A 25801-nucleotide genomic window follows, 5' to 3' on the forward strand; every position below is an offset into this window, starting at 1 on the left:
AGAAGAATGGACAGAGAGGGAATGGGATGAGGTTTTGCGGTGTCGGAGAGTCTCGGTGCTGCTCACCGGCCAGCCTCCCGATCGGGTAATATTCGCTGGCCCCACGTGCCGCCCTCAGGGAGACACGGACACCGCCCCACGGGGTCTGCTGCGTGCATTTTTGATTTTCCGCTTGCATGGGCACTTTATCCCGATTTGATTAAGATCACATCATTATACAGGTATATAACAAGAGGGAGGGGGTCATGGGCATCATTCTCACGTCGTCATCTCATCCTGGTCATCATTAAATCCAGAGCATCCATGTCATCCCTAGAACAACTCTCCATGTCGTTCTCCCCGACAATCGACTCCCTGCACTGTCGGGCGCGCTCTTGGCCACCGTTCCCGTTGCAGAGGCACTCGCGACAGTCGTACAGCTCGAACCACATGCGAACCCACTCGGACAGCATCCTCCACCCACCGTGTCCGCACAGCTGAACCAACCGCTGGCGCATCGTCCCGTCCCGCTCACCGCGCCGGTCGTCTGCGCCGGAACCACAATGGTCCTGTCGTTTGAGGTGATGGTCGACGACGCTCTGACCGGGCAGGACGTGGTGTCGCAGTCTCGTCCGGTGCGGCAGCAGCCCCCCTGATAGAAGGCGGAGCACGCATAAAACCCGGTCGGGCAGAGGGACTCGGTCTGGCTGGTCTGCGACGTTGTTTCGGTGGATAGACTGGTTGGTCGCGCCGGAGGAGCTGGGGGCACGGGTTCGCCTGTAGTCCCGCTGCTAGTACTGCTGGTACTACTACTGCTACTGCTGGTTGAGGCCTGAGTAGTCTGCGGGGGCACAATCCGCGTCGCTGTGGAGACTATCACGGTGGAGCTCAAGGTTATCGTCACTGTGTAGACGTAGGCACCTGGACAAGACTCAGCATCGACCATCCAACTCTCACACTACTTTTCTCAGGACTTACAGCCTCCACTAACACACTCATACCCAGGGATACAGCAGCCACCCCCTAGCGACGCCGGACAGCTCGTGTACCCTTGCTGACAAGACCCAATGGCCCCGGAGCAGGTCTGGCCCTGCGGACAGCACCCGACATCCCCCAGCCCCGTGTCCTGGATCAGCTGGCAGGTATCTCCTGTGCCACAGCAGCTCTCCGGGCGGTTGATCGCCGTACACGCCAGCGTGCCACTCGGGCACTTAAAATCACGCCGCAAGAGCGGCGTGAAGCCCGGATCTGCTAACGTCGACACTGGCAGCGAGGCCCGTAGAGGGTACGACCGGGGCTTAGTCTCACTTTCCCCAGAGCCCCGCAAGCCACCGCTGCAGTCCGGGACCGTCAGATCCCCCGCTCCGATGCCATCATAGTCCCAATAATCGAATAGGAACTTCTCTCCTTCGTCGGCTGGCATCTTCTTCACCCCGCGGAGACTCCCCCGCGCGAGCTCTTGGCCCCCGGGGTCGGGACGACACTGGGACACAGCTTGTATACCTTGCGTCTGTGCTGAGCTGCCATTGGCTGAGAAGGCATATGCTGCGACCAAGCTGGGCGTGAGAGCCCAAGCTAGGACAGGAGCGAGCAACATGGAGATTGTATTTCGGGAGCCCTTGGCCTGAAACAAACCTTTAGGCCGTCAGTAGGAATCAAAGAGAATGAAAAGCTATGGAAGCAACTTGCAGTCTTCTGTCCGACCCTGCTAGACGGCTTTTTATCCAACCACCGGGTAAATATATGCCTTATCGATCGATCGATAAGCTCAGCGTCTCCGACCAGCAACAGCCACCTCGTTAGTGCTTTGTACACTCTACCCAATGTTATTCCCTGAATGTAGTCGCCCAAAAGCTATCAAAATTTATCAGAGAAAAGAAAAAGAAAAGAAAAAATGAAGCAACTTGCAGCTCATATTAAGTGAAGCTCCTCGCGTTGACAAACAATTGTGTGGCTGGGGAAATCACCAGGTTCTGCTGGTATTATTGCTCACCGCTCCAGAAACACATCGAGGACAACAATGGGCTACAGCCTACAGTCTACAGGTCACTCATCAATGCAGAATATTGGTGCCTGGCGTCCTAGCTACCTAGGAAATACATACAGCTGCTCTCTGGCAAAAAAAAAAAAAGAACAATGGCGATGGTATCATCTCAAGTGTCATAACAGGCCACATCGTGGCAGGGTATCGTCGGCAACATGCAATGCCCACTCTCTCAAACAAAATAATGCTAGTCAAAAGAAAAAAGGAACCCAAGGTGACTCTAAGAACAGAAATCAGACCAAAGATTTCGCAATGAGCGGGCGCTGAGTAGAGCAAAATGGATAGAATAACAAAGGAAAGAAAAAGTGAATGTTGTGGGTACGAAGGGAGCGATGCTCCTTCAGCGGAAGCTGAGAGCATCAACAGAGGTAACTAACAGATGAGCGACAATTCTTAGGACGCTGCCGAATCTCTTGGGTCTTTGTTTGTCGCCGAATCATCCTCTTTTGTATCCTCCCGCTTGGGCTCCGTTTCGTCTTCTGCTGGAGTCGGCTCTGTAGATGATGATCTCGCCTCATCCCTGGCCGGGGATTCTCCGTCTTCCGCAGTCTTATCAGTAGCTTCTGCAGATTCTTTGGCCGTAGAAAATTCAGCTTCGCCGGGCTCCTCGGACTCGTCTGCCGCAGATGCCGCCGTTGCTGCCGCCGACTCTGCTTCGGCTTTTTCTAATTCGGCTGCCCGGGCTTGTTGTCTCTCCCAAACCTCTTTGCGAATGCGGTCGTCTTTGACCCGGCGTTGTCTTTCGGCCTCTTCAACTCCGCCGCTCTTCTTCAACTTGCCCTCTTCAACGAATGCTCCGAGCTCCTTCTGGAACAGCCCGATTCGACGGTTCTCCAGCTCCCTCTGCCGAGCCTTCTCTGCCCTCTCAATCGCTTCAAGTCGAGACTCGTGGTTGGGCTGCAGCGCGCGAACTTCGCCCAGGACACCATCCTTGGCCTTCATGGGGTCAATGGCGGGGCCACTCCCCACATTTCGCGAGGTGTTTCGCAAGGGAACACCGCCATTAGCGTTTTGCTGCAACGACTGCTGCTTCGTTGCCTGCTCAACCAGAGCGAAAGTCTGAGCAGCCTTCTCAAGATCATCCTCCAGGTCCGCAGCCAGATCCTCCTGCATCGTGAGCTGATCACGTTCCTCACAGACCAGCTGCAGCTCTTTTTCCCAAATCTTCGTCCAGACCGGTTTCTCCCGCTTCAGGAAGTCTTGCATCTTCTTCACCTCCTTGGTGACGGCGCTAATCTCCTTGCTCACGCTCTCGAGCTGCCTGGGAAGTGGTCGGACGCCTCTCGACACCACATCTTTGCGTAGATCTTCCACCAGATCCTGGAGATCATCCACGCGTCCAACAAGCCGTTCTGACTCGTCCGCAAGCTCTTTCTTGCCAGAGTTGACACGGCTACGGCCGGCATCTCCCTCGTAGGACGGCACGGATATATCCACCGCCGCAGACTTGACACTGTTCGCCTTGGTACGGATCGCGGTCATCGAGCTTGCGATATCCGAAGAAAAGCTGGAGTACGTCTGCCGCAGCACAGCAAGGTCACGCTTCAAGCTCTGAAGCTCGGCAAGTTGGCTGCCACTACCAATGATTGGACCCGTGCGCGCTGTGCCTGCCTGAGAAGGAGAAGAAATGGACACGGGAGGCGCGGCGGCCAAGCGTGCTATCTCCTTTGCTGCTTCAAGTTGACGGTCTGACACGCGTTGAATTATGGTTTCTTGTCCTTCTAGGGAGCCCTTGACGCCCTCGATCATTCGACGGACTCCACCAAGCTCGTCATCAAAGTGTTTCTTGACTTCGTCAAGTATATCCACGTTCAACACAAGCACAGATCGGTCTTTGACATCACTGAGGTCCTCCAACTCATGCCGAACGCCCGAGATGGGATCTTGGATGTAAATCTCTGGCAGATCAGCTCCATTATTGTGCGTGTTCCAAGCAAACTTCTCGATGAATGCGAGCTGTAATCTCCCAATAGTCAAGCCACTATATCCTTCCGGGAGGACATATTTCTTGATCTTGCTTTTGTACTGCAGGAATAATGTGAGCTCCTTCCCTGGAGATGCTTGCTCAGAGCCAAACTGCGAGGTCCGTGGCGGCGTCGACACACCGGTAGAAGTATGTCGATTTACAGAGCCTGGCGTCCCCGGACTCGCGCCTTCACTGGGCGGAATAGACTCTTTAGAGGGCTCAAAAGCCTCTGCCAAAGACGGTTCTTCGATGGGCCGGGGAAGCGTGGGCTGTCGCTGGGCGACCGTGGGGCTGCTTGGTGTGGTACCCTCAAGACGTTGTTGCGGTTTATCCGGGCGTGCTTGTGAGGCGACAGGGCCATCGGCATGAGAATCTGCAGGTGGAGTGGTGCGGGCCTTGACGGGCTCGTCCTCGCTGCTGTGGGCGAGATTAGAAGATGGAAGTGGTTTGGTAGATTTGCTCGGGGTTGCAGCGTCGTGCGGACGGTTCGTCGACCGTCGTCTCCCATGAACGTAAGAACCGCGCAAGCGTACAGCATTTAAAGATTCACGAACGTCCCGCCCACGATTGGGTACGGGAGAATTTTGAGTTGGCAGTACAGGGACACCGTTCGTCGACGCGCCCAGATGCTTCTGTATTTGATACGCGGAAAATCTTCGGGAGGCCCGTCGTTCCAATTCCCCGCTTCTTTGAAGAGCACCCAAGGCGTCGTCCTGTTTGGGAGGCGGTGGGGGAGGTGGTGGAGTGGGGTATCCAGAGAAGTCTGGCAAAGGCATGGCCACCCTGGGCACTGTGTCGGGATCAGATTGAGACGGCTGGGACAGAATCTGCTGAGCTTCCCTCCTGGACGCTTCTCGCTCCGAGTAACTAGCACCTCGCGACTCGTTGGCGGATTGCGCAGTGGGTGAGACGTGACCTCCGCCCGACTGCTCCTCGAGGGACCCATTACTTCCATAACGTCGACCATTCGGCCGCTTTGGCGACGTAACCGAGGCCGCGGCTTCCTCATACATTTGATTTATGGCTGCACTGCCTGCACTGGCTTGCCGGCCTGGCAAGGGTCGGCTTTCCTCCTTCTGCTGCCGCGAACGTAAACGAGCCTGCTTCTTCTTGAGGCCATGGAGAAGATTGATGATGATGTCACGAATGCGAGGGAGATATCGATCGAGGCTCTGGGGAGAAGCATCCTGGCTTAGGGTATCTTCGAGGATCGTGCGGAGAAGGTCTGGTACGGGGCCTAGGTCGGAGGTGTCGACCCCAATAGCGTTGAAAGCACGGCAGGCAAGGTTGAATTCGTATCCTAGCCGAACGTAGACATCTGATACTTCGTTCTCGGATGCTTGTCTCCGGGACCACTGGGTCAACGTCTCTAACAGTTGTTTTGTAGCGACAAGAAGGTGAGTGACACTTTTCTCGATCTGCGAGATTTGCCTATCGGGCTGTGCGCGCGGAGAGAGAGAGCGACGGTCAGACGGAAATAGAACCCCAAGTGGCGGACCACTACGGCTGTAACGAGACTAGACTTACCACAACTGCTCTCGAGGACTGAGATCTACCTGAACTCGAGGAACTGCGTGGTGCGGATGACTGCGAAGTCATGGCGGAGTCGACACTGCCTGCAGACCCGGCAGCAATGTGTTGAGCCGAAGGACTTCGCTGAGAGCGAGACGAGCCGCTTGGAGCGGATTGCATGTGGGAAAGAAATACAGAGGGAGTCCTTCCCTCTAATAACAACGAAATGGGTTGGTAATAAATGATCCAGAGAGGGGGAGAGGGGAGATGCAGGGATCTGGAACAGAAGAGAAGGGGGGGAGGAAATGAATCACTGCTGATAAGGGCAAGGGAGGAAGGGAGAGCGAGACACCGGGCAATTCTGTAGATGAGAATGTTAATGATTGAAGGAAGAAGAAGAAGTCGAGGAAGAGGAAGAGTGGGAGGGAGGATGAAGATGACCACGGGAGTATTATTGCTGTATTTAGAATACTCAAGACAGAACAGCCTCAGAGTTGATCTAAAAGACTAAAAGCAGAACAGTGAGCACCCGACAGTATAGACACACACACACACACACACACACACAGAGAGAGACCAACCTCCTCTCGGGGCGCAGAGTCTGTATGGTGGAATTAGACTGTGCTGATCGCCTTGGGCAGTCAGTCTTGGTTATGGAGACATTTTAATATGATTATCGTGATTATTATTAGCTTGATAGACTAAGGACACTCTCAGACAGTGTGTCCTCTACTGTACAGTTAGGCGCTTTTCAAGGCATGAACCTCGCCTGAGGCCGCTGATCCCCTGTGTAGCGGGGGGGGAAAGGCCTAAGGTGTCCAACTATTCATACACTTTCAGTCCCCCAGCCTCCGCCTTTCTTCATACAAACTAGGTAGAAAGGATGATGATAAAATCAAGCAAACCAGAAGGAATTCCAAGGTTCTCACTTGATCGGAACTCGTTTCATAGAAGATCCTGTCGGAGATCCGTGAGGTCAGCGTGCCTGATGTTCGGAAAATTCAGCTGCTGCTCATCAGATAGCCCAAGAAGTGACGAAGAGGATGATTTCGCTTCGATATTGGAGCATGCTGGGCGGACATATGTAGCTTCATGTGGATCAGTATGTATCTACCATGCATGTTCTGGAATTTAAATTCCACATGCAACTGTCATTCCGTACCTGAATGATCTGAAGATGGTGAAAGCAGATTTACATATATCAAAAGTGGCATTGGGTATGGAGACAGATTCTGAGCTCCGATTGTATGTAGGCTACACGTCACTCGAGGATACCATACATTTCCCAGACAATATGTGTCTATTCCGTGCCTCTATCGAATCTTGATTGATTGAACTGCATCAAAAATGCGAAATTACTTGAAGAGACAAGTGGATCTCTAATATGTGCTGGCTGCAGTAGCGAGGTGAGCACACACTCTTCCCCTTCCTACATCCGGCATTTTGATCCAGGGCAAAGAGAGCAGAAATCTTTCAAGAAGCATCGCTGGACTTGCAAGAAAAACAAGAAAAAACAAAGAAAAGGAAAGAAATAATAAATTCCATGAAGATTGAGAGATCGAAGAGATGATTCTGATAATCCCATTGTCTACGCTGACAGAGCACTGCGTACTGCGTAGATAGGCTGAGGGTCCAGTAGGAGTACTGAAGTTAGTCCATAGTCCATACAAATGCCATCCATCCGTCTCCACTGTAACACATCGATATTTTCGTTTTTTGCCTGGGTCAAGCAGAGCTTCTAACCAAGGGTCTCTCTGCTATTAAGTATGCACTACTCCTGTCGATATCCATCGTATTTCCCTTACGCCTCTTGATACAACCCCGGAGCTTCGTCGTCATCGCCTCACCCTCATCATTGACATTTTTGGACTCCTAAACTAAACCACCTGGTGACTTGGAGCCTCACCAGCTTGCAGTGGATCGTAGAGACTAGAAACTAACAAAAGGCGCACCGCTGTAAAGCACCCACTAGCACGCCTTGACTGGATTTTTTCTTTTTCTTTTTCTTTTTCTTTTCTTTTCTTTTATTTCTGCTGGTGCTGGTGCTGGTGCTGTGCTACTGCATACCATTACCACCAGATACAATGCAATACCGTCAAATATCACCATTCACCACTACCTTACCTATGTAATCCGTAGGTACTTCAGCAGATAGGTAAGGTACATAATACTATACATACAATGCATTACCATATATTACCATACCTTACCATACCTTACCTAAACCACCTACTGTGTAAGCTCACCTCCCTTCGTCTAGACACACCAACCGCCATCAACCATCAACCATCAATCGACCTTCAGCCTTCAACCATCATCCATTCCACTACTCCCCTCCTTCCCCTCCGCTTTTCTCCCATCTGGCATTTCCTTCCTCCCTCCTTCTCTTCTTTGTGGATTGCTCCCATTGAAGCTTCATGCTTCTCGTTTTTTAAACCACCGCCATTAAATCACCTCCCCCCCTTGTCTGTTGCTGTTTCTTTCCCCGCGTCTCTGTCTTTCAGAGTCCGACAGCTGTTCTCCGTCGTCTTGCCAGTGCAGCCAGTGTGCTGTGGCTTCGTGCCTCTTTCCTTCTTTTCTACCTAGAGCCTTGCGTCGTGTCAAGTTCCACGGCGTAAGCTCGCTTCTGGCTGACGATGGCTTCCACCGTCAATTCTGTGCCAGCTGCCAACAGTGCATCAGGCAATGCAGTGAACACGCCTTCGCAGACCTCGACTGGCAGACCTTCGTTGAGAACCACCAGCTCTAAGTTGTCTGATGGAGGTCGGCGGCAGTCCGGAAGCCCTTTTGACGGCGGTGCCAGGTACGTTACGTTGATCGCGCCCCATCGGTTTCCAATGGGAGACCAACTTACTCCCATGATGTTTTGTTTCACCGCTTGTCTCCTCAGATTGACTTGAATCTCGCCTACTCCCCCTTCTCCTGCGCATTTGAGCGTTTCATTGGCTGTATATTTTGCTTCTATCTCATGGTGCTTTCTCTTTTTCTCGCCGTCATTTGTGTCTCCTCTGCGCCCCCTCCCTTAGCATTTGCAAAGCACAATGCCGCTCAATTGACAGTTCGCCGTGGATGAGCTTTTGCGTTTCATCGTTTCTCACCGTGGACTAACGAGCCATCGCGCAGACGCAGCAATTCTCACAAGGCCTGGGGTCAAGGAACGAATCCAATTACCCAGAGATCTTCGTACGCACAGCACAACGGAAACATGCCGCCTTCCAAAGCTTCTGCCCCTTCCAATCCTACTTCGAAAGAGTCGAACACGCCGGACAACCATGCCCATGACCGCCTTGTTTTCCTCCTCACTAGCTTCATTGTAAGCTTGTTGCCCCGCGTTTATATAATTACAGGAAATTCAAGGCTGACTATCACTCAAGGGCCTCAATGCTACCATCACCACAAAAAGCGGAGAGAAGTATACTGGAATATTCTCTTCCTCCTCCCTTGAGCCCAACGATTCTTCCTTCATTCTCAAAATGGCGCAGCGGCCAACAAAACAAGATCAGCAACGCGCAAATGGGACGAGCGATGCCGTCAGCCCCTTTCTTGGCTCGGCACCGGATCACAGCATGTCTTTTGACGTTAAAGATGTGGTAGATATCGCTGTGTCGAATGTGTCTACCGCCGATATCACCGCCAAGGTGTCTAATGGTAGGCAATTGTTCCTTACTGATCTTCGTGATAACAAGGTGATATCGCTAACTGGGATTTAGGCGCTGCGGCTGCATTCAAGACGGATACCGATATCTCAGGAAACTTTGCAATGCGCGAGCGAACCCTCAAGCGCTGGGAGCCTGCAGCGGATACGGAGATTGATATGTCCCTCGAGAGCGCAGCCGCCTCGGCCGGGTGGGATCAATTTGAGACCAACGAGAGACTATTCGGCGCCACTAGCAGCTATGACGAGAATATCTACACCACTCGCATCGATCGATCAGACCCCGCATACAAACGGAAGGAGGCAGAGGCCGCGCGCATCGCTCGTGAGATCGAAGGTACAGAGATTGATAATGCGCACGTACGTGAGGAAAGAGGTACTGTACCGGTTGACGACAGTGGATTGGATGAGGAAGACAAATACAGTGGTGTTCGCCGTGACGAGAAGAACTTCCCCCCTCTTGTTTCAGGTCAGCCGAATAAATACACTCCCCCGGCGCGCAGGCAACCCGCTGCGCAACCGACCACCACGGCCGAAGCTCCCTCCAGCCTGAAACGAGCGGATGCCGTCTCGAAAGACACAATCGCAGCGCCGGCCCCGGCCAAAGAGCCAGTTACCACTCAGCCAAAGTCGACTCCCCCAACCACAAAGCCCGTGGAGGCGGAACAACAACCGGTGCCTGTCAAGGCTGCTCCATCGATCCCCTCAGCTCCCAAACGACCTGCTGCAGACAATGCGACTGCCAACGTCGAGGCGGAAGTCTTGGACCATTTCCGTCAGTTTGCCAACAGTGAGAAGCTGAAGCTGCAGGAACGTCGCCGCAACCAGGCCTCCTATGATCGCACGGTCAAGCTTAACGAGTTGATGAAATTCTCCAAGAATTTCAAGCTCGCGACACCTGTCCCCAAGGATCTCGTGCCAATTCTTGCCAAGGACCCCCAGAAGCAGGAGGAAATCATCCAAAGGGCGCAAATCCAGGCTGAGGAAAAGCTGGCGACGAAACCATCTCCCAGCGCCCCTGAGCAGAAGCCGACCCCTCGAGCCCCTGGAGCAGTTGCACCACCAACGCAGCCCGATCGTTCCATTTATCCTCGCGGTCGCCAAGCCTTCCCCCCTACCGGTCCCCATGCTGGACCAGGTGGACGGCCCGCTCATCAAGGGACGCATCCAGGTCGTCCAGGCACCGGTATGCTCAGTCACCGTTTGGCCGATAATCTGCAACAACGAAAGGGAGGAGTGATGGCTCCTGTCCCCGCACCCTTGCCTATTCCAGATGCTCGCGTCCCTCCCAGTGGCACTGCGGGCGATCAGTCAGTTGTTTCGAGCCCGAACAAGACGCACACCCCCATGTCGGCGGCCTCGACCAAGTTCAATGTGCGAGCCATGGAATTCAAGCCAAACCCTGCCGCCAGCACTTTTACCCCGGGCGCCTCCTCCAGCTCTTCGCCGTTCGTCAGAGGCCGCTCTGTCTCTCGCGTCACGAGCCCATCGATCTTCTTTGGCGCAAAGAAGCCCCGACCTATCTCTGAGCGACCATCAATTCAAGACCAATTCAACCCCATTAAGCGTATGAAGAAGGAGAGTGCAGAGCAATCCGATAAGAGCTATAACTTCAATGGAGGCATTCCTCCGGCTTACAAGACCCTGCCCACATGGGATGTTTCACCGGCCAACGAGGAGAAGACCTATTTGCAGATGTTCAAACAACCTGCGGGCATGCCATCGATTTCCCCGCAAAGCCGTTCGGCTTCCAACCCTCAGGCTCCGCACCAGGCCCAGATACCGTTCCAGTTCCAGCAAACGGCCCCAGGAATGCCTCCAGCCTCTGGTCCTCCCCATGGCCCCCATAATCTGCATCCGCAGCAGCAGCATCACGGTGCAGGTCCCGGCCATTTCGATGACCATCACCGTATGCAGATGTCTGCGTCCACCTCACAAGTCTTCCCCTCTCCGAGAATGCAGCACGGCTACCCGTCGCCTATGGCCCCGCATGCCCAGCTTGCGTTCGGGCAGCCTGTGCCACAATTCTATGTCAACCAGGGAGGTCCGCAACCCACTCACATGAGGCATTTCCCTGGTGCACCGCAGTTTGTCAATCCTCAGACTGGAATGGGTGCTCCCATGATGGTCCAGCAACCTTCCAGTGGCCCTTACATGAGTGGCCCCCAAAGCATGACCCCTTACACTCCTCAGATGCAGATGTATTCCCCAAACCCTGGTCATGCATACCCGCAACACGCTCCTCCACAGCCACATAGCGGGTATCCTAGCCCTAGTCGCGGCGCCCCAATGATGATGCATCAAAATTCTCAGCCAGGCCAGCCACCCCAGCCCGTGATGTTCATGTCCCCGGGACAGCATGGTCAACCAGTATACGCTGGCCAACAGCCGGGTCACAGTAGGTTATCTTTTGCGAAAATCTGAACTAGATCTGCTAACTTTCATTCCAGTGCCTCCCGTGCGCGGAAATTATCCCCAGCAGCAACCGCATTTCCAGTCCAGCCCTCACCAGTCCCAGCATTATCCGCCTCACCAGCATCGAAACCCAAGCAACGGCTTCAACCAGATGCCTCAGATGCCGCCTCAAATGCCATCCCAACCTCCTTCAGCTGTGCCTTCTAACACCCAAGCATCCGAGGCCGCAGATGAAGTGAAATGAACTCTGGCGACAATTTCTCCACGTGCATGATACTGTGCCGTGCTAGATTGGTTCTTCCTAGAGGCTGCTGCCATCTAGACTACTCTTCGAGCGTGCCAATTTCTCTGGCACTTGATGCAGGGATTTCCCTGTCCGTTCGTGGCATCTTTGCCGTCTCCCTCGCATGAGCCCGCTTCCTCCATGTGTTTCAGAAACAGGTCTGCGCCTCTCAAGTTTACCTCTCACGCTGGCAACATTCAGAGGGCGAATTAATTCCTCAGGTGAACGGGTATCGACACATATAGTGGTAAGTGTCTTGTGTTTATCCGGCCAACGATGCAATTGACAAATGCTAACGATTACATAGTTAACTTGTTGATGGTTTCTCTTGCGACCCTTTATCTATTCAGTATTCCAAACAGACGGATAGGGAATGCCAGTAACTCTTGAACTCGGGCCGTATACGACTCGACGAGGTCGTGCTCAAGAACACAACTATCGACCGCCTCGGGTGAGTCCATTCATCATTCAGGCCAGGTCTTCCTGCGGCTGCCTTTATTCTTTACAGCTGCAGGGAGCAGAGGGCTCCTGCAAAAACAATATTAGATGAATGTCATCAACGCTTCGTCTAGTGACCTTGCGGGCCATATCACTGGCCTGTTATATGCCAATTATGTTCTGGAGAATCATTCTACGTTTCCTGTTTTCATCAAATTTCTGTTTAATTCTGCTTCTTTTTTTCTTTCACTATAGCGCTGTTATCTGAGGTCTGGTGGTATTCAAGGGTAGGGTAGGGAGGGATGAGAGGGAGCGTGGATGGCCAGAGTCAAAATAGTATGTCGAAGGGGGTTCAATAAATGTTGAGAATCTGAGGGAGGATTGAACAATTCCAATGTGTTGTCGCGAACCAAAGGGTAAATTCGCCCTAGGAAAGACCCATAGAAATATGATAGGGAAACAACTGGTTGTCAAGGGAGTCTAATCCGAGTATTCATAATGTAATTAGGCGTTGTCCTATTATTATTTGGGCAAAGCGCTGTATATCTGTCGGGACGGTGTATCGGGGACACTGACGAGCCGAAACCCAAGGAGCATATGCATGAAACCTAGAAAGACGCCAAAGTTAGCATGCTGATAGTGCTCTGTTTGGCAAACGGAAACTTGGATGATGTATTGGGGAATCATCGCTAGTATCTCCTCAGGTCTTTTCAGTTTATAAATTGGTCATCATCCAACCAAGGGCAACAACATTGCAGCCGCGGTGCTGCCTTCCCCCCAGAACGACGTAGAAATATCAACAAACCGCGACAGCGAATTCCACAACTCCGCGCCGAAGACAGCTCGAATACGCCCGATTCCCGCATTTCGAACCCAGCCTCTATTCCCGCTCCGTCTACCCACCCCAACAGTATCTGGAAGTTCGCGCACTGGAGTATCTCTACCCTAGCGCAGACGTATGTTCGCCACAGCCATTAGTTCCCTGAGATTCCTCATGGGGACGAAGCGGACCAGGAACCCCAGTATGTGGCGCGTGTTTTGAGATTCAATGTACACAAGCATTCCCAAGGTAAAAAAAAAACAAGTGCCGTGAGCCTCGCGGCCTTGACCCTGTGCCTTTTATGGAGCATGTGCCTGTTGGAGATGAATGGGCAGGAAAAGATGGAGAAGAGAGAGTGGGAGTCTCCATGCGGGAACGGACAGATTCGCGCTGGTCTTCGGTGGTTACTCGGAGGGAGGGATTTCGGTTGTCAACAGATCGAATTTTCGCTGTCATCAGAGAGATGCTGTACCTTCGGTGATGATTGCAAGGCGTGCTCTTGGATAACGCGGTCTGACCTTTTACCAGTGTCGCATCATTGGAGATGCAATAGCGATGGGTGATGTGGGGATCGTGAGTTGGGAAGAGGAGAGGCGGGAGCTTACCTGTTAGCGGGTTTGCAGGGGATATGGAGCAAGAAACGCTTGAGGATAACCTATGAGAAGTGCAGAATCATCATTATTCTGAGAACCTTTTCTGTTCGGAAGGAGAGAAGCTGTGATCAAGGAAGATGCTAAGAAACGATGATGGCGGCGTGGTTTTGTAGTTTGACTCCACCGAATCGCCCTAAACTGGATTGGGGCGGGGGGTAACTAAACTCCAAGACAGTGATTCTGGCCAGAATGATCAGCATCCCCTCCCTCGTTTTGCGCTGCCTTGGAAGACTTGTAAGGTTAAGGCTTAGCTAGTACTATATAGGTCTTGGGTCCTGGCTGCGTTGAAAAGCCTGGCGAGCTGACAGATTGCCATCGCCTCCAGAAGCTTACCTCCTGGCGCCGCCTCCCAAACAACTAGCTAGTTGGTTTGACTCCATACTGAGTGCCTGATAACAAAGCACACGGGGCCGCCATGGATTTCCTCAAGTCCGCTGTCGCATCTGCGATCGCCAAAGGGAGTTCATTTCCCTACTCGTTTGGAGATAGAGTCGACGTCTCGGATTCAATCTGGACACTTCACAATGCTACAAAAAGGGTAAGGAGCACTCCGACATGCCATTACGGGAGCACAGGTGCTAACATGGCGCGGCTTGTATAGGAAGACGGCTCACCGTGCAGCGTATTCACCTTCGAAATTGCGTCGAATAATTCTCGAACCCCCCTGGCGAGAAATGCAGTGCGAAAGTCGCGGACTCTAAGACACCCAGGGGTTATCAAAGTGCTGGACACTATTGAGGTACTTAGATGACTTCGGAGAGCCCAACTCTGCTCCGATATGAGGTGATGCGGCTCCTCTTGGCTTCGCACGTACTGATGGAATATAGACAGACAGCAACATCTACATTGTGACGGAGCGCGTTGTTCCCCTGGCCTGGCATGTGAAGCGGAAGAGCTTGAGCAAGGAGACTTCGATCTGGGGGATTTACACGGTGGCCGTAAGTGCCGAAAAGACAGATTTTGTCAGTGACGATGCTGATTCAGGACGGCGTTTCTTGTTCAACAGTCTACGCTCAAATTCATCAACGAGGACGCTTCTTCTGTTCATGGTGCCGTTAGGGCATCCTCAATATTCGCCAGTGAGAGTGGTGAATGGAAGCTAGGAGGCTTCGATGTCCTGAGCTCCATGAACGACGAGAACGCGGTAATATATGTCAGTGAGCCGCCGAAGAACGGGAAGCTGCAGGTTGGCCCATACTAACGAGTCAGCAGACATATGGTAGCCTTGTACCAGACGCGGCCCGATACACACCTCCGGAAGTCGTCAAAGGAGGATGGGAATCTATCAAGCGACACCCATTGGCAGCAGTCGACGCCTATGGATTAGGCATTTTAGTCTACGAGGTCTTCAACGGTAGCTTTGCAGGGGGCGATCAGGTGGGCAAAACGACAAACATTCCGCCCAGTATGCATCAGAGCTACAAGCGTCTCTGCACGGCAAATCCGAAAATCCGGCTCAGCCCAGCGCACTTTGTTGAGCAAGGCAAGAAGACTGGCGGCTTTTTTCAGACACCGTTGATCAGATTCGCGGACGATATAGAAAGCTTAGGGCTTAAGAATGACGAAGAACGGGAAGAGTTTGTCAAGTATGTATCTCCATCATATACTCTTTGCGTTATGCTTCACTTTTTCGATGCCAATTAACCATACTAGTGAGCTGGACGAGCTTTCAGATGATTACCCGGAGGAGTTCTTCAAGATGAAAGTCCTCCCGGAACTGCTCAAGTCCGTTGAATTTGGAGGCGGAGGTCCGAAGGTGTTAAGCGCCATAATGAAGATTGGGACGAAGCTGCCACCAGACGAGTACAGTGCTAAGCTGACGCCTGTCATTGTTCGGTTGTTCGGGAATCCTGATCGAGCTCTTCGAGTTTGTCTACTCGACAACCTGCCATTAATGATCGATAATCTATCGCAGAAGATTGTCAATGATAAGATCTTCCCACAGATGGTGAGCACCAGCAGGAACTGCATTTCTTCTAGGATATGGCTGACACTTCATTGTATTGCAGACCTCCGGATTCACCGATGTCGCGCCTGTTGTTCGAGAGCAGACCGTTAAAGCGGTGTTGTCCGTCATCGGTAAACTGAGCGATCGAACTATCAATGGGGATCTTTTGAAGTTCCTTGCACGCACTGCAAATGATGACCAACCGGGCATCCGTACGAATACTACCATCTGCTTGGGTAAAATTGCAAAGTATCTTGGCCAGAACGTAAGTACAAAATCAGCCCCTGAATGCCTTCCAGCATACTTAGAGTCGTCCACAGTCAAGGACCAAGGTCCTCGTTGCAGCGTTTACCCGATCACTTCGGGATCCTTTTGTCCATGCTCGAAATGCCGGTCTGCTGGCACTAGGTGCAACAATCGAGTTTTTTAATGAGGAGGACTGCGCTTCAAAGGTCCTTCCAGCGATCTGTCCCTCTCTCTTGGACAAAGAGAAGTATGTCCTGGAAGTTACTCTTCTATCTACACGTGATTGTAACTGACCAGACACCTAGGCTCATAAGGGATCAAGCAAACAAAACGCTGGATCTGTACCTCCAACGTGTTCGCAAGTTTGGCAGCACAATGGCCGACACAGCACTGCCAGCGGTGGCCAGCCCCGATGCACCCAAAGATGCGGCTCGAATTGGAACTTCAACCGATAAGTCGTGGGCTGGCTGGGCGATCTCCTCGTTCACGAATAAGCTTACGACGGCCAACGGTGAGATTCAGACCACGGCAAGCAGCGTCAAGCCGGTTGAGGCGGACGTATCTCGCTCAGCATCCGTACCACGTCCAGCCAAAGCATCCCCATCGACGCAGCTGGATTTGCCCAAGAAAGCATTGCGTTCTGAAGCTCAACCCCTCGAACGGTCGTTTTCAGATCAGCCAGCTTCCTTTTCCAGAACCGAGGATGAAACAGAAGATGTCTATGATGCTTGGGGTGCTATTGACGATGAGGATGAAGAAAGTGCATCTAAAGATGATGATCTCTTCGGCACCCCAGCAACCAGCAGCCCAACTGTCGATATCACCCCAACACCGAAATCTGTGCCTATTCCATATGATGACGGAGGCGAACCTGACTTTGCCGGCTGGTTAGCCGCGCAGTCCAAGGCCAAAGCAAAGAAGCCCCTACCTAAGGGCTTGACTAAGCCCGCTACGACTACAACTAGTTCTCGAACCCCCAGCCGCACCAGCACCACCAAACCTAGAACGGTCGTAGTGCCAGCGAAGAAGATTGACATCAAACCTAAGGATGAGGATGAAGAGGACGGCTGGGGAGATGCCTGGGACTGATGAGGTACCTTTGATTTTATGTTCGATTTGTCTTCGACTCTACATCGCGATTGAGCGCCGCAAGGCGAGGCAAAAGGAGTTTTTGGCCCGGTAAATAAATAGCCTTAAGATACCATGCACATGATTCATACTATGCAAAACTATAGAATATATCCATGAATCGAATCGTAGACTCTTGGATGACGCTTGTAGCTCTTATCAGCTGATCACATGGATCCCGTGATTTGTGATCTCCCTCTCTTTGTCTTTCTCCGCCGCCTTTTCGGAGTTTCGCTGCATTCTCGGTGGAAGCTTCGGCTTCATCATCAAGGTCCTGCTCGACTGGGATTGATTCCAATAATTTCTGTACATAATCTTCACGTGAGATGCTAGACTTCAATATTGGCTTGATGTGGCCTATACATGCAGAGCTGACACCCCTCTCTCCAGCCAGTTCATTAATTCTGCTGCCTTCGCCGTACATCACCCGATCTAGAACCCTGTGTGGGCATTCATTGTGCTTGATCGGTCAACCACGCAATGTTTGACCGTTGATCAGTCCATTGTTCATTCGATATCCCGATAAGATAGTAGTTTGATCTCCGAGACTGCCCTTGACGTATTTCCGACAATCCCACGATGGACTCCAACGAGGCTCCTCCTCCGTACTCCGCTGTCGACCCTCTACTTACGCCGACAAGCACCAGTCGGAATAGCGATGTATCCGCTGAGACAGGTCGTCCTCTTCTCCGCCTTCGCGGAGGCAACGCGTCATCATTAAGTGATGTTGTATCCAGAGATGGCTCCACGCCTTCGCTTGATGGGTCGTCGATGACCTCTTTTACCCTCCCGACCAACTTCGCTTCCGCTGCAGCCTACTTCACGGAGCGACCACCCACTGTCCTTGGAGAGGAACGACCCGTACTTTGTCACTACCTTACTATTTACCCACGAAGCCAATCGAAAGACTTCCCTCGCCGGCCGCGGTGCTGGAGTCCGCGGACGGCCGAAATCACCCAGCAGGACTGGGATATGTTTCTGCGATACCTATTTCCTCCGCATCTGGGACTCGCTGCATCTTCCGCCCATCTACCTCGTCAATTGAGAGCTGAGATTCAGAGAGATCGTAAAGACCGTCCGCAAGAATCCGATGAGCAACGCCAAGTGCGCATAGCGACTGTGATCGAGGAATGGAACGAATGCTTTTTTGGACATCGTGCAACGCGCATTGACTTCATTTATGTGACAGACTCAGAGCGTGCGCCGGTGTCTCCTCTGTGTCCACATTGCTACCCCGCTGCGACGAAGGCATCGCGGACGAACCGGTCCACACAGGCACAGGAGGCTGGTGGAGTACATACAACCGCGCTGGTGAATGCGTCCCCAACAGCTGCCGCTGGACAGCCGCCCTCGCCAGCGAGTACTGGGTATCCCTCTGGGATGTACTCATACCAGCCTCATGTACCTCCTGCTCCATACTCACCCTATGCACCTCCCCCTTTTTTTGCCCCGGGTATGGCGCCTCACACCCCTCCTCCTCCGCACGCATACCCTTATCCACCGCAACCTCAATCACATTACCCACAGCCTGGTTCGTGGGGTTGGAATCACCAACCGTACAATGTTCCGTACCAGAACACAAGCACCACTAAGGGCGGCCCGCTTGGCTGGATCAATTCGCTGGCGTCCCAAGCACAGAAGTACGGGGACCGCATCACAGAGCAAGCACAACATTATGGCCGCCAGGTTGAAGAGCAGGCCATGGCTCATGGACGCTGGATAGAGGAACAGGCCGGTCTCCATAGTCGCAAACTAGAGGGTGTCTTTGGTGGCTTTTCCGGTGGCCCTCGTGTGGGGTATACAACCAACGATCCGCGAGCGCAGGTTTATTATCCCAATGCCCATGCTTACCCACCAGTCAGCGTGACGATTCCTCAGGTGGCTGCATCGCCTGCCCCGCAGCCTCGTCGGGCATCTGTGGCCTCCGTATCTTCAGAATCATCGTTTTCCTCGATCGAATCCATATCGACGACCTCCGAGCTCAGTTCATCCGATTTCGCGACTGTGCGCGCGCAACTTCTATCCATGGATGACCACCATGACCGCGAGCTGTACAAAGCAGCAGTCGACCTTCGGCGCCAGCTTGATGTCTTGCGAGAATCGCGCCGCCAATCACGCGCCTCTGGGCGAGCTCAGCGGAGGAATGGATGGGGCCATAATGGGCCTGACCGGGGCGACTGGGGTCGATGGGAGTCCCCACAAGAGCAACAACGCAGCTCGGCCGAGAAGCGAGCATTGAAGGAAGAGGTGCGAGCGACGAAGAAGGTGTTCAAGGACGTGTTCAAGCGTGCCAGAGAAGAGGAGAAAGAGCGACGGAAGCTGAAGCGCAACCGCTGGCGTCAGGAACAGCGGTCCCGCCAGACCTCAAGGGAGACCGAACGTCCTCCAGAAGCTCTTCTCGAGCAGCGCATGGGGGTTCTGGAACTCAATAATACCCATGAAAGTGAACCCGCCGTTCGCTCTACCACAGGGAGTCCGTCTCAGGCACATTCCGTGAGCTCCGAGGCCAGTGTCGTCAGTTCGGTCATCAGCACGCCGAGCACGGTATCATCAAGCAGAACCCACAATAACGATGCCAATACTGCTGCAGTTGGGGTATCCGGACAAACACTGTCAGGACAGAGCATGAACCCGCAAGGCCCGGGTCCGAAGCAGAATGGAAGTTTTCAGCTGTCCCGGAAAAACCTAGACTCAAATTCCAACAATACAGCATCTTCCGCGGGTAAGTGATTTTCGGTTCGAGGTCAATTTAAGCTCAAGGGGAGTTCTTGGGCAGGAGTATTCAACAATAGAGTATTTTTGGTGGGCATAGCAATTTTACGATAGGCTTTGAGTGTTTTAATGATGTGATGACTTGGCATTCAGATCATACTTGTGGATATACTTTGAAATTTAATTCTACATATTTGCATAGTTGGAAGCAGATCCTGCTGTAGAGGGGTGTGGCCTGGCGAAGTTTTGAGATTCTGTACTTTTTTCGAGAGGCTAGCTTCTTGAATCCAAAGTCACGGCACAGCATGAGAACCGACCTACGAGCTAACGCTCTGCTCTGCCGGTTTGGCTTCATTCTTCTCGACCAGATCGCCCACACCCAGACTCCGGCCGACCTTCACACGCACCGTCTTCTCGTCCTTCTTACCCAAGCTTCCAACCTCGTCGCCCTCATCGGCATCCTTCTCGTCGCTCTTGGCGCGCTCGCGGTCCTTTCGCTCGATCTCAGCCCAGTCCAGCCATTGGCCGGTCAGGTCCATGCGCATGGCATACGCATCCTCCCCATCCGCGTAGTACTTGCTCTCGACGGAATCGACCTTGAAGCCGAGGGTGTCGCGGTACAGGTGCAGGGCGGCGATGTTGGACATGCGCACGTGCAGCGAGACGTAGCTGGCGCGGTGAGACTCGGCCATTGCGCGCTCTATCAATGATCAATTATTAGTTTTTTTTATTTTTATTTTTTTTCAAAGGGATTTTAAAGGGAAACATACGACTCATCCTCATCAAGCGCTCCGCGATACCCAACCGCCGATGCGTGCGCATCACACTCAAACTCGTGATATGCCCATGCTGCACCCCGTCCGTCGGCTCCTCCTCCATCTTCGCGAGCACGTACCCGACGACCTTGGGATACTGGCCGGAGAGATCGCCGGTCCCCGCGCCGCCGTCGCCCTTATGTTTCGAGTAGCCGTTGCGGGGCCGCATGACGGCGACGAAGCTCAGTTGCGGCCAGGTCAGGGCATGGTAGAGGTAGTATTTGAGGAAGTAGTTTTCGGGGAGGTTGGTGATGTTGCAGGTCTGGATGGAGGGGAGGAGGTCGATGTACGAGGGGTAGGACGAGAGGGGGACGATGTCGACCATTTTGGGCTTTTTCTCGCCTAGCTCTTTGGGGGCGGGATTTGGAGTTGGGTTCTCCTCTCCTCTGGTTTAGAGAGGTGCCAATTGAGGACCTTTTTTTCTTTTTTGAACACTGGACGGTTTGGTTATCGAGTGCGGACTGCGGGAGCTTTCGACTGCACTGGATGATGATGATGATTGAGGGCCGGAAATCATGTGCTTGTCGTACGCTAAACCTATTTGGGTTTTCGCAACATATCCATGGGCTGCACGAGTAGAAATAATAATAGAGAACTTCCTGCTTTATGAATAAGGGAAAGAAGTGGATTCTAAATCTACTTGAAAAAAATATAAGCTCGACTCTCAGTGAACACACCAGTACAATGCCACCAGCCGTCTCAATGCAGTCATCTCATCATATAGAAGAAAAATATCCAACGATCAAACGCAACCATAACTCCAGGTATTCCCATAAATACACTGATCCCTATATAGCACAAAGATGGATCGAAGAATAGATAGATATAAGGGCAACTGTTAAAAGATCGAAGCGAGAAGCTGAACACCCACAATGAGCAGCAGTGTGCCCACCAGGCGCTTCGCCGGTACCAGAGCGGAAGCAGCAGAAGTGGTTCCGCAGCATTGACCATCGTAAGTGACATTGTTCATGGTAGCGGCAACCTCAAAGACGGAGCCATTGAAGTTGCCGTAGTTGTAGAAGTCGACCAAGAGGAAGTTTGGTGGGCGATCCCACATTACTAAAGATGGAATATGTTAGTATTAGAATTATAAAGCCCTTTTACAATCATGATTTCGAGTAGAGTAACTTACGGGTGCAGTTCCCAGCCATCCATCCGAGACTACCTGGGCCAGACACAGCGTTCGTCTGGTTGAGTTGAGCTGTGTTCGGGATGAGCAAATTGAGGTTGGCAACGCTAACGTCTACGTTAAGATTGTGATTGGCCATGTAGAGGCGGTGGTGAGCATCTTCCGGTGTGAGGCCAGGGGGGCGCTGAATTGTGCAGGGAAAGGCCAGATCGGTTGGCGAGAAAGGCGTCTCCCACATTTGGGAAAATTCGTCCATCAGCCACGGATAAGCGGTCTGATTGGCTTGATAATCCAGGAACACGACCGCCCTCTTGCCGGACAAGATCATGCTGGAGAGTGTTGGCCAGTCCTCCAGCGCCATGGGGATCTTGGGGGGCGTGTAGACCAGGCTCGATAGGCCTGAATCCTCGATGGGCTTGGAGAAGTTTCCGGGATCGACGTAGTCAAAGTTGCCGATGAGAAAGGTAACGACATCATATGGGTGCTCTCTCATCCACTGAGCGACTGTGCTGAAGTAGTCTGTGAGAGTGCCCACGTCGAGCAGATCGCAGCTAGTATGGCAAAGGTACATGGTTTCATTCTCATAGTGAGTCTGGAATTGCACTACATGAGTTGTAAAGATATGCGGTTAGCCCTAGGTCATTTGCAAAAGTTGATCAATCGTTTGCGGGGAAACATACACATTCGGACACCGTCGTTCAGCTGGTCAAGTACATCCAGAGCTTGGTTGGCAGCGGCATTACCCCGTTTGACAAAGGGGCTGTTGTGCGCCGCCACCATGGTGATATTTGAGTACTTGCGAGCGCAAAACTCGGGGTAGCCATTGCAAGGCTGAGTATTGATGACCGGGGATGCCGACGCCGAGGGAGAAGCTGTGTGAGTGGCATTCATGCCGCCGTTGCCGACCAGTCTCGTCAGAGAGTCGGTGGAAGTCGTCTGCGCCGTTGCATTGCCCGTCGTTGTCGTCGTCGTCGTCGCTGTGAGCATAAGAGACTGGGATCCAGTCACCATCGAAGAATTCACCTTGCCGTTGCTATCGGTGGGCAGAGTGATAGTGGAAGTATACGAGATGTATTTGCCGGTGGGCATAGTGGCGTCACTGATACGGTCCGTGATTGTGCCTGTGAGAGTGAAGAGATTGTTGCCCGTCGTTGTCGTCGTCGTCGCCGTCGACGTGGTAGACGAGGATTCTTCGGCAGCGAGCGACAGCATCGCTCCTCCTGCCAGTAGAGGCAGTAGATGGTTTAGCAGCCGCATTGTTGCCGGGAAGAGATGGAAACAAGCCGAAGAGGTCCTGAACCAGGTAGGCAGGGGATGAAGTCAAAATACGACAGTGTGCGACCGAGTGTCAACGCTTGTTAGGTGTTGAGATGCCCTCGAAGAATCAGATGATCCTAAAGCGCCACGCCGTATATCCCTCGAGCCTCCTCCAGGTGGGATGTTTTTTTTTCTGACTTCGAGCTCTGTTGATGAAAGGAAATAGGGTATTTTGGCCATCGGAGGCGTGGGCTGTACCTGGGTATGTATGTACGGTACATTCTGGGTCGCATACCTGGTTCAATACGGCGTGATTACGGGGATTGACGTAAACCTTGGTACAGCGTACCTTAGTACCGAACCGGTCTAGCCGTATCCAGCTAGACGAGGTGACTAAAGTTTAAAAAGAGCGCCAGAAGGGTTCCACTGCCGCCCCACTAGGTAAGCCAATTTTGCAAAAACGACGATCAGTGGCTGACTACAGACCCACAGCAGATCGCGTGTTGTTTTGTAGTTGACCAATAAAAAACCTCTTCACTTTAGGCAGCTGGAAACCATTCTCTATAAAAGTGGGGAGCTGTGGGGCTCAGTGACGTTCAGCTTGTGCTAATCAGCCAATGATCGTCTGTCAAGCCGCTGGTTTGGGCTATAAAAGGGTTCCGGGGCGTCTTTGTGGAGCTACGTATATCAAAGGCCGACTGGCCGAGAGTCGAGACTGCATGCTGCAGGAATTATTATTATTTTAAAGACAATGGCCAGAGTCCAGAGATTCACGGAGTCAGTAGACTGATAGAGCACAGCCATCTTGGAGTCCAAAAACAGATGTTGAACATGGAGGAGGATAGGCAGTCAGATTTATATCACTTGGTGAAATCTCTGATTGCGAAGGACGGGATCATCCGATCGACGAGGATGGTGTCGCGATCGGCTTCTCCTATTGACCTGTTCTGTTAAGAGATCGCAGACTACGGAGTAGAGTGGAGTATATCTCTCTTTACCAAGAAGTTGATAGTTACTTGATAACTCCCTGGATCGCCCAGAATATCATCAAAAGACATCCACTTTCTTCCAGCCTCTGTCAGGGCATCGCGGTTCTTATCAAATCGCTGATAAGCCAGAGCGTACGTATGTGGGTGGCAGATTGAGTATTCTTTCTAGCCAGTACCTCGTCATCACCGGTTATTCTTCTTTTTCTTCTTTCTTTTTTCAATACTTCTTTCCTGCAATCTCATCTCCTTTCTTTACTCGCAAGCAATACCCGTCAATATCGGAGCTTATCGATGTCTATCTAACGTCATCCCGCTCATATTCCTCTCTCTCTCTCTCTCTCTCTCTCTAGTTCTCCCTGAACCAAAACATCCACTTATAACAATAATACCATCCCTTCTTTGGTTTCTCTATCTTGATGAATTGTTATTCTTGAAATTTGCTGTCCATCATCCCTATCGTTCCCCTCTCCTATCTGTCTCGTTTATTATTCCGACATCCATCTACAGTCCATGGCCAGACTTCCATCATTCCGGAAAGAATCAGAACGGCCAGTCTACGGCCGGTCCCGGTCGAAGGTGCGATGGCACCGAATCATACGCTCTTTTCTCTATCCGATAGCCTTCATCTTCTTGGTGTTGGCAGTCATCGGCAATGTTTCCAATAAACCCGTCCTCCGCGACACCTACTTCCTCAAGATCGATCTCTCCAACATCATTCCTTTGTCCGTTCCAAACGCCATGCTGATCAATAGTATTGCGCGAACCATTGGTCTCCATGACTTTTATCAGGTTGGGTTATGGGGGTTCTGTGAAGGATACGCCGATTCTGGCATCACGCACTGCTCCAAACCAGAAACCCTGTATTGGTTTAATCCGGTCAAAATCATCCTGAGTGAGCTGCTGTCTGGCGCAACCAGTACGTTCGTTACCTTCTTGAAGCTGGTGGCTATCGGATAACTGACTTGAAGCTCTTCTCTCCAGTTGCGCTCCCTGGCAATATCTCCGATGCGCTCCAAATTGCTCGCATCGCATCCTTCTGGATGTTCGGCCTGTTCATCACCGCTACCGTCCTAACCTTCATCCTCATCTTCCTCTCTCCCCTCGCCGTCTCCTCCCGGCCTCCACAGACTATCTCGCCCGATCCAAGCGTCAACCAGCTCCACCCGCCGCACCGCCGACGCACCTTCCTTTTCCTCCGCGCCTTCCCTTTCCTCATCCTCACCTTCCTCACCGCGCTCATCACCATCGTCGCCTCGGTCGTCGCCACCGTCATGTTCAGTATCTTCAAGAACGTCTTCACCTCGTCCGGCTATGACCTCAACATCGGGGCCGAGCTGGGATCCCGCATGCTGGCCTTCATATGGATCGCCTCCGCCTTCAACCTCCTGGCCTTCATCCTCGAGATTGGCTCCTGCTGCGCCGCCTGCTGCGGTGGCCGAAAGGCCCGGAAACAGCTCAAATCCATCAAGAGGTCCTCGCAGGCATCGCCAACCGAGAAAGGCAGCCCGCAGAGTCCCTCATCGACTGCGACGGAGTGAGCCTTCTCCAACCCGAGGCACTCGTCGCATCGGACAACACATGTACATTTATATATATATATACGATCCTTGCACCGTGCGTTGCGTCTTGTACCTTGGTTGTACAGTTCCGGCAAAGACCACGTTCGATGATATCTTCAGATAGACAAGCGTCGGACAATATAGGCTCCGACCCCCAAAAGAAGCACCCTCACGAGCAAGAGGCAGAATGTATAGACCATGGATTTTCATCTTTAGACGGATATCTACAGCGGGGGGTTCGATCTTGCTTTGG

General features: G+C 52.4%; 8 protein-coding genes across 8 annotated transcripts, besides 8 other annotated features; 4 read left to right on the top strand and 4 right to left on the bottom strand.

The window, feature by feature from the left end:
- Nucleotides 1–286: 286 nt before the first annotated feature.
- Nucleotides 287–1576, bottom strand: ACLA_025850 (putative GPI anchored protein; the record flags this gene model as incomplete). Its single annotated transcript, XM_001269293.1, has 2 exons — nt 287–910; nt 971–1576. 2 exons carry the CDS (start codon nt 1574–1576, stop codon nt 287–289), a joined length of 1230 nt encoding a protein of 409 aa, XP_001269294.1.
- An 840-nt stretch (nt 1577–2416) lies between these two features.
- Nucleotides 2417–5681, bottom strand: ACLA_025860 (formin-mediated actin nucleation enhancer; the record flags this gene model as incomplete). Its single annotated transcript, XM_001269294.1, has 2 exons — nt 2417–5428; nt 5517–5681. 2 exons carry the CDS (start codon nt 5679–5681, stop codon nt 2417–2419), a joined length of 3177 nt encoding a protein of 1058 aa, XP_001269295.1.
- Nucleotides 5682–6042: 361 nt separating this feature from the next.
- Nucleotides 6043–6068: a microsatellite.
- Nucleotides 6043–6069: a microsatellite.
- A 1420-nt stretch (nt 6070–7489) lies between these two features.
- Nucleotides 7490–7526: a microsatellite.
- Nucleotides 7527–7668: 142 nt separating this feature from the next.
- Nucleotides 7669–7722: a microsatellite.
- Nucleotides 7723–8469: 747 nt separating this feature from the next.
- On the top strand, nt 8470–11815 carry ACLA_025870 (putative PAB1 binding protein (Pbp1); the record flags this gene model as incomplete). The annotated part of the gene is made up of 5 exons (XM_001269295.1): nt 8470–8559; nt 8614–8814; nt 8876–9149; nt 9212–11554; nt 11607–11815. The coding sequence occupies 5 exons, from the start codon at nt 8470–8472 to the stop codon at nt 11813–11815; spliced, it is 3117 nt and encodes a 1038-aa protein (XP_001269296.1).
- Nucleotides 11816–14180: 2365 nt separating this feature from the next.
- ACLA_025880 (COPI-interacting protein CEX1) lies at nt 14181–17048 on the top strand (the record flags this gene model as incomplete). Its single annotated transcript, XM_001269296.1, has 9 exons — nt 14181–14303; nt 14367–14504; nt 14593–14703; nt 14772–14918; nt 14978–15351; nt 15419–15713; nt 15775–15978; nt 16034–16206; nt 16265–17048. 9 exons carry the CDS (start codon nt 14181–14183, stop codon nt 17046–17048), a joined length of 2349 nt encoding a protein of 782 aa, XP_001269297.1.
- Nucleotides 17049–17666: 618 nt separating this feature from the next.
- ACLA_025890 (uncharacterized protein) lies at nt 17667–19817 on the top strand (the record flags this gene model as incomplete). The annotated part of the gene is made up of 1 exon (XM_001269297.1): nt 17667–19817. The coding sequence occupies one exon, from the start codon at nt 17667–17669 to the stop codon at nt 19815–19817; it is 2151 nt and encodes a 716-aa protein (XP_001269298.1).
- A 299-nt stretch (nt 19818–20116) lies between these two features.
- On the bottom strand, nt 20117–20939 carry ACLA_025900 (peptide alpha-N-acetyltransferase complex A subunit ARD1; the record flags this gene model as incomplete). Its single annotated transcript, XM_001269298.1, has 2 exons — nt 20117–20499; nt 20570–20939. The coding sequence occupies 2 exons, from the start codon at nt 20937–20939 to the stop codon at nt 20117–20119; spliced, it is 753 nt and encodes a 250-aa protein (XP_001269299.1).
- Nucleotides 20940–21452: 513 nt separating this feature from the next.
- Nucleotides 21453–23000, bottom strand: ACLA_025910 (PI-PLC domain-containing protein; the record flags this gene model as incomplete). Its single annotated transcript, XM_001269299.1, has 3 exons — nt 21453–21673; nt 21747–22346; nt 22424–23000. The coding sequence occupies 3 exons, from the start codon at nt 22998–23000 to the stop codon at nt 21453–21455; spliced, it is 1398 nt and encodes a 465-aa protein (XP_001269300.1).
- Nucleotides 22698–22720: a microsatellite.
- Nucleotides 22890–22919: a microsatellite.
- A 1311-nt stretch (nt 23001–24311) lies between the features above and the next one.
- Nucleotides 24312–24336: a microsatellite.
- Nucleotides 24312–24337: a microsatellite.
- A 162-nt stretch (nt 24338–24499) lies between these two features.
- ACLA_025920 (SUR7/PalI family protein) lies at nt 24500–25527 on the top strand (the record flags this gene model as incomplete). Its single annotated transcript, XM_001269300.1, has 2 exons — nt 24500–24905; nt 24971–25527. The coding sequence occupies 2 exons, from the start codon at nt 24500–24502 to the stop codon at nt 25525–25527; spliced, it is 963 nt and encodes a 320-aa protein (XP_001269301.1).
- Between the last annotated feature and the right edge of the window lie 274 nt (nt 25528–25801).

The sequence above is a fragment of the Aspergillus clavatus genome, genomic scaffold, assembly GCF_000002715.2.
Source record: "Aspergillus clavatus NRRL 1 1099423829805 genomic scaffold, whole genome shotgun sequence".
Taxonomy (NCBI): Eukaryota; Fungi; Ascomycota; class Eurotiomycetes; order Eurotiales; family Aspergillaceae; genus Aspergillus; species Aspergillus clavatus.